Source organism: Selaginella moellendorffii, unplaced genomic scaffold (assembly GCF_000143415.4).
Source record: "Selaginella moellendorffii unplaced genomic scaffold, v1.0 SELMOscaffold_17, whole genome shotgun sequence".
In the NCBI taxonomy this organism is placed as follows: domain Eukaryota; kingdom Viridiplantae; phylum Streptophyta; class Lycopodiopsida; order Selaginellales; family Selaginellaceae; genus Selaginella; species Selaginella moellendorffii.
The window spans coordinates 939,159-946,013 of record NW_003314278.1 but is presented as its reverse complement, the minus strand read 5'-3'; the positions used below and the strand labels follow the sequence as shown (position 1 = coordinate 946,013).

Genomic DNA, 6,855 nt, shown 5'->3' with positions numbered 1-6,855 from the left:
TCCCTGCACAAAGTAGATCCTTGCTCAGCAACAAGTGCAGGGTTAGTACATTACCATAGAGGCTATCCTAGATAGGAGATACAGAACCACAGGACAGGATAATGGGGCCTCTCAGAACACGTGTCCAAATAGGGTTGGATACTTTTATGGCGGTGGTTACTCTTGGGGAAGGGCTGGCCTTCTCATGGCTTGTTGCATCAGCCATTTTATCAGCACTAATAGAAAATAAGAGGCTGATTGCCTGGAGAGATTTATTTGATTTCATAATATTGTGAATAAAATAATTAAGAATCACAGAGCCATTTGGCCTCCAGATGAAAAAAGAAGGAGATATTCAGACTTCGCCTTTTAGGATGGCGAGGTGATGCTTGAATTCTTGCATGGATTACGTCTAGGCACTGAAAATGCCCTTAGCATCACGCTTGGATCAGATTCTTTCACCTATGATGAAGTTTCTTTTCATTATTGCATCTATTTTCTTGGCATTTTCTAAACGTAAAAACAAAAAACCATACTCTGCTGCAGATCCCTAAGTGCAGCGTGCCAGTAATGGAAAACAATGCACCACGGCTCTATGATGTACGAGCTCAAAACCCTCGCAAGACAGGTATTTTAATTTTATCTTTGCAGCATCGCATATTGTCCAATAGTACAGATTTGGAGATTAGGGAAATTTTTATCTACGGGGCAGGGCTGCACTCTATTACTTCCATAGTGGGCCTGTCGAGTTTCAAGAATCTACAGTTCCTGAGCTTACACAACAACCATATCAACAAAATTGAAGGACTGGAAGGACTCTTGTTGCTCAAGGAACTTAATTTGTCCTCCAATTTTCTTGAGAGCATCGAAGGCTTATCAACTTTAAAAAGCCTTAGAGTTCTCAATCTCTCGTGCAACCGAGTAAAGCAAATAGCAGGCCTGGAATCCCTCATTTCGCTGAGCAAGCTTGTTCTGTCACACAACCGTATTTCAAAATTAAGTGGCATATCGGCCAGGTAAGAGGTTCTTTGTTTTGCTGCTAACTGGAATATTGGTGCAGGCTCACGTATTTAGACTTAAGAGACAATTTTGTAAAATCGCCTGCTGAATTATGGCAACTTGCTGGATGTACTCATCTCAAGGAGCTTTTCTTTTCACATGGAAAATATACAAATCCCGTCTGTCAGGAAAAATGCTACCATGCAACACTGGCTGCGGCTATTCCACACCTACAATATTTAGATGGGAACCCTGTGGGAAAGAAAGGAGATGAGAGCAAGATTTTTCAGGTAAATGACGATTTATTGCCAACAGAGTCCATTCCCTGGAAAGATGACCACGAGAGTCGGCTAGAAAATATTGAAGCTCGTTTAATGGAAGTACTGGACACTATGAAGAGCACCTCAAATAAAGGCCGCAAGAAAGGCACAGTACGGGTTCCTGTGTCACTGCTTTATGTTCCTGAACTATTTGACCTTGCAGGATGTCGACCATGCATTAGAACCACCAAAAATGCGTAAGGAGGTACAACTACATTTTTAATGAGGAACTGACTATGATGCGCTTTCCAACAGATTAGTGAGGTTCAAACCGAGGTTACAAATGTCGAGAAGGACCTTTTCAAAAGAAAACATCCAAAAATGGTACATTCACCGAACCATGGAGGTAAAGAAAGGGAACACTCACCAGGTCCTGCGAAGGAATGTTTCTTCATGCCTCAGGAAAGACCTAAGGTAAAAACATGTGGGTTCCGCGTTACGAAGCTTAGATTTCCAAGGAAAGGACGATGGATCGCATACTGCCCAACGTATACAGGAGCTCCTTTATGATTCTGAAAGGTCCAAAGCAGAACTACTCACCCACCAATCGGAAAATAAAGCTCTAAAAGAGTCACTCGATGTAGCTACCTACTTGCACAAGGTAAGCTCCAACAGTTGCTTGTGTCATTCTATTGTCTTTTCTTTTAGAATGCAGAGAGCACCTTAACAGACGTCACTGCCGAAAAGAAACATATACAGGATGCAATGTCACGCCTAAGAAAATCTTTAGAGGAGGAGCAAGCAAAACTGAAACTTTGCAGTAACGAGCTGGTACTAAATTTGGTATCTTTTCTTTTACAGTTTTGTCAGCTTTTAGATTAGGATTCGTTCAAAAGCAAAGAAGCTCTAGCTCACGAGGAGGTTAAAAGACTCTCGAATTTACTGGCAAAAGAACGGAGTGAATGGAAAGAGGAGATCACGCGCTTGAGCCTGTAAGAATTCACGTAGTATATTTTAACGTTGTTCTTGTTGAGTTGCTCTAGAATGCATGATGAAGAGTTAGCATCTGCTATTGAAAAGGAAAAAGAAGCTGAGCAGCTACGAATTACGACAAAGTGGAAGAAAGAACTTGAGTACTTACGATGTAACATTCAATCTACTGAAAGAGAACTGGAACTAGCTAATGAAGGTGTGTCGTTACTCACTCTTCCTCCCTCACAAATTCATGAACTGCAAACAGAAAGAAAAACAAGTGTAGAACGCACGGAGAAGATACGCATGGAGCTTTCCCGAGAAAATGCAGATTTGCGAGATGCGTTAAAAACTGTTATCCAAAAGGTGCGTTTGTCAGCTTTGATTTTGAGCTAACGCTTCCTTTGTGTTTAGGAGCAAGATGCTGAAGCGCTTCTAGCAGAGCTTACTGTTGTTGTGCACTCACAGGTTCGAGGAAACAGCAAAATGTACTTGCTGACTTTTATTGCGTGCACAGAAGCTGAAGCTGCAGTCCACACAAGCTGAAATTGCAGCATCCACTGAGGTATGCATATTACATATGCCGAATTCGTAATTTCTTGATCTGCCAGGAAATAGAAACACTTAGAGCGGAAGCAGTCTCCTTGAGAAAGCAGGCAGCCATGTCAGATGACATGCTAAACAAATGTATAGAAGCCTCAAAGGCTGGAGACAAAGAACGACAAAGTCAAGAACAGTCTCTACGCAATCTTGTTCAGTCTCTCAAGGAGGAAAAAGGAAAGCTCAGTACACGGCTCAGTTCCATTTCAGAACAACTTGAAACAAGTACTGATGCGGTTCGAATCAAAACAAAAATGCTTGATTGTCAAAATGATAGCATCAAGGAATTGAAGCTCGAACTATCTCACACAAAAAACGCTTTAAAGGAGGTGAAGTCTTCGGTGGATCTACTTGAAAATGAGTGGAGCACCAGATTCCGAGATGAAGTTGAGCAGGTGGATTATGCTGTTAAATCTTTTTTCTTAAATATGCTTCTGCCTAGGGTCGAGCATTAAGGAAAGAAGTATCGGCACAAGATATGGTTATAAATGAGCTTGAAGAAGAAATAAGATTGCAAAAGAAATCCTTTCTAACGTTGGAACATGACTACTCCATCCTCAAGAATAAACTAAGTGAAAAGGACGAGATGCTAAGGTATCTGCTATTTCTTGAAACCCGTTAAACTTGTAATTCAGATACGTGAAGGAGGAGATAAATCGGGTTAAATCCCTATATGAAAACCGAGAAAAGTCAATCGCGTTAGAAAGAGATCAAGCCAATGAGAAGTTTCATTCAACAACCAACGTGGGTGCCTAAACAGAATTTTACACATCTTATTTTGGTAATCTGTCTAGGAAAAGAAAGAAGTAGAAGAAAAACTAGTGCATGTCCTGGCTGAGATGGAACATATAAAAGGGGTGAACTTTGAACTTGAGGTACCCGAGAGTTTTCACTTGTCCTTTGCTTAATTAAGATTTGCAGATAAGAGAGAGAAATATTGCTACAGCTTTAAAGCTGAAAGACGAGGAGCTGACGGAATCTTTTTGCAAGGTTTCCCATCTTGAGAATGATCTTAAAGAGCTGGAGAGGATGAAGGCCCTGTCAACGTCTAAGGCAAGTCCATGCCTGTGACTGACGAAATACCTAACATCAGTCGGAATCCAGGTGAACAAGCTGTCTACAATCCTAGACGAATTGCGCGCTGGAAGCTGATATAACCATAACAAGCAAGAAACCATTATACTTGTGGGGTTTTTATTTTGTGTTGTTTGAGCACTTAACGTACAATGAATATGCCCCCAGCTTTCGATCCAGGTGATGTTGGATTGCACAATCCCCTGCCCCAAGCAACGTACTGCCACCTGCTCTCTCCTCCCCACTATTTTGTTAGCCATTCCACCAAACAGAACCTTTAAGGTGACTGGATTCGTGTGTTGCTCCCCATTTGCGAGAAAATATTAATCTCGGTCAACACCGTTAAGCGTATTTTACTAATTAGGTTTTAAGGGCAATGGCAGACATTGCTGCTCACAATAGTGTTCCTGTGTCACTCCCCTTACTTCTATTTGATTGCTCTAAGCACGGTAAGCTAATTGTGTGCACTCCTTGGGGTTAATTTCTGCTTGCTAGAGTCTCATACACCTTCACAAGGTTTCAAGCAGCTTGCCAGAAGGCTTCGAAGCAAGTTTAAAGTGTCAATGTGATTCATTCCCTCCCACCTCCCTCCATATGTCACATTGTTTTCCTGTCAGATACAAAAACTTGCTTTCTTTGGAAAATCTGCAAGAAGCTTCTATCATTATATTTGGATGCCCAAGGGAAAAATTCAGCACGGCGGAGGTAAAATCTATGTCCTAATAGACAGAGATAAACCATGAAATCAAACCAGATAGACAACTTGCGATCCTATGTAAGCAGTGGTGGTTCAGTGATTTTTCTAAGCAAAGAAGGTGGTGATATCGCCCAAAATACGAATCTAAACGATTTGACGCAAGAATACGGGATTACAATCAATTCCGATGGAGTGGTGAGGACTTGAATTTATTTAAATGACACAATGGACCTGTATGTTTTCCAGGTCCAGACCATTCAGGATAAGTATTTTCATCCCAAAGAAGTTATTGTGACAGATGGTATCATATGTGAAGAACTGAACGAAGTATTAGCTAATACTCGTCATTCAAGTATTTTATTAAACATTTTTTCGTTATAGTTTTCAGGTAGAAGTTTTTGCGGGCGAGAATACAATTCAGATCCAAGGTGTGAACTTTTTTCTTCGTTCAATAATAATAATAGGATAATAAGCAGGTTTTGGGAGCCTGACGATATTGAATATGATAATTCAAGAAATGAACTTCGATTTCTATACCCATATGGCACTACATTAAGCGTTCAAAAACCGGCAACAACCATACTTTCTTCTGGGTTTATGTCTCAACCAGTGCAGTGCTCCATTGGTACTCTTCAAGAAGTCTAGTTTTCCCTATTTCAATTGAATATTCCAGGAGCATTATGGCAAGGAACTAAAGGCAAAGGACGAGTAGCTGTGACTGGAAGCGTAGCAATGTTTGAGGATGTCTGGCTAGACAAGGAAGATAACGCTACGCTCTCAGATTTTGTCTTTCTTTGGCTTTATAAAGAAAAGTCTCTTGAGGTACAACATTATCCGCAAAGGTCATTAACTGTCTTACTTCAGCTGGAAAAAGTGAACATTGAGGAACCGGATGCTAGAGAACTTGAACAAATCCCAAACACAGAAGCTTTAGCTAACCGACTACGTTGTTGCTTACAAGTAAGGTTTCTCTTGAAGGAATTTCATGTTGAAGTCTTTTCAGGAGGCCGATGATATACCCAAAGACTTTACGCAGCTTCTTGACAACAGTCTTTTTAAGTACCACACAGACTTAATACCTGAAACGGGTAATTTGTATAGATCTCTTGGAGTTAAGCATGCTCCTTTGACACTGATCGCACCTCAGGTATGAGTGGCTTTTTCATTTTACGAAATTGAGAGTGGCTTTTTTTAGTTTGAGACTCCATTACCACCTCTTCAGCCCGCTGTGTTTTCCCCAGTTTTGAAGGAACCAAAGTTACCAGAAATAGACTTATTTGACCTTGACGATTGCTTTGCTTCACCATGTGCAAGACTTGCACAACTAACTAACAAGGTAAGTAATGTGACTTCAGCTTACTTGTGTTTTATGTTTTTCACTAAGCACCGCAGTGCAAAGGAGTAGAGCCAGAGGACCTGGTTTTGTATATTCTTGAAGCGGCAGCAATAATCGGAATCATGCCAAAGGTTTGAAAGAGTATTTAAACGAGAATGCATTCACAATTCCTATGTTTTAGCAGGTTGTATGCCATGGTCTGCATTCTAGAGAGCTGGCAAAATCGAGTTTAACAATCTTATTTGAAGAGATAGTGACAATGAAGAAAACAGGCTTCGATGATTCTCCAAGATTGTTTGGGAAATAAGTTTGGATATCTCAATTCATATTTTGCATGTCAATCTTTTCTTTAGAGAAATCAGCTCCAACACGGTTGTATATATTGCCTCCTTAGCTAAAGCTACAGCGGAGTTGATTCTTAAGACAAGTAATCATAGATGCATGGTCTCGGTCAAGGTATTTTACCAGTCCTGCTGGGCTCAAAGGAGAGCTCCTTTCGAGCTGCTCAGTCGGGCCTGTGCAGTGGGATAAGCAAGATTGCTGAAGCTCTGGGTCCAAAGGATGGTGAACTTGCTGGTATAGGGGCCATTTATTAAACCATAGAATAGCTGGTACCCTGTGAAGTTTCCCTCAGGATAGTATAGCTGGAGCTCTTACCGAGTTTAATCAAATAAAGCGGATGATTAGAGGCATTGAGGGTGGAACACACTACCTCATACTTTAAATAGGTAAGGCAGCCAGGGTTGCTCCATTGAGCTCCGACTGCAATGTGGGCCATTGTAGGTTAAGCAGATCTACTGGGTTTGTTCCCGTAGCAGGACTGATGATACAGAAGTAGCGCTACAGTGCCAATGTGTGCGCTAACCCAGATCTCACAAAGGTCTTGATTGATTAATACAGCAGGACAGTGGTCATGGAAGTCTGGTGTATGACGAATT

At 41.2% G+C, this 6,855-nt stretch overlaps 1 protein-coding gene across 1 annotated transcript; it reads left to right on the top strand.

The window, feature by feature from the left end:
• Positions 1–549: 549 nt before the first annotated feature.
• LOC9643004 (intraflagellar transport protein 52 homolog) lies at positions 550–6,513 on the top strand. The gene is made up of 14 exons (XM_024676644.1): positions 550–607; positions 907–995; positions 1,167–1,409; positions 1,554–1,644; positions 2,100–2,159; positions 4,380–4,443; positions 4,502–4,589; positions 4,639–4,776; positions 4,963–5,206; positions 5,255–5,403; positions 5,446–5,541; positions 5,585–5,728; positions 5,777–5,917; positions 6,403–6,513. The coding sequence occupies exons 1-14, from the start codon at positions 550–552 to the stop codon at positions 6,511–6,513; spliced, it is 1,716 nt and encodes a 571-aa protein (XP_024532412.1).
• Positions 6,514–6,855: the final 342 nt, after the last annotated feature.

What these genes read in the sequence shown, in the direction of transcription:
- LOC9643004 (XM_024676644.1), top strand. Translation starts at nt 550, where the DNA reads ATGGAAAACAATGCACCACGGCTCTATGATGTACGAGCTCAAAACCCT. An exon ending in CTTCGAAGCAAGTTTAAAGT is followed by an intron (nt 4,444 to 4,501) that starts GTCAATGTGATT and finishes TTTTCCTGTCAG; the next exon opens with ATACAAAAACTTGCTTTCTT. An exon ending in TGACACTGATCGCACCTCAG is followed by an intron (nt 5,729 to 5,776) that starts GTATGAGTGGCT and finishes GGCTTTTTTTAG; the next exon opens with TTTGAGACTCCATTACCACC.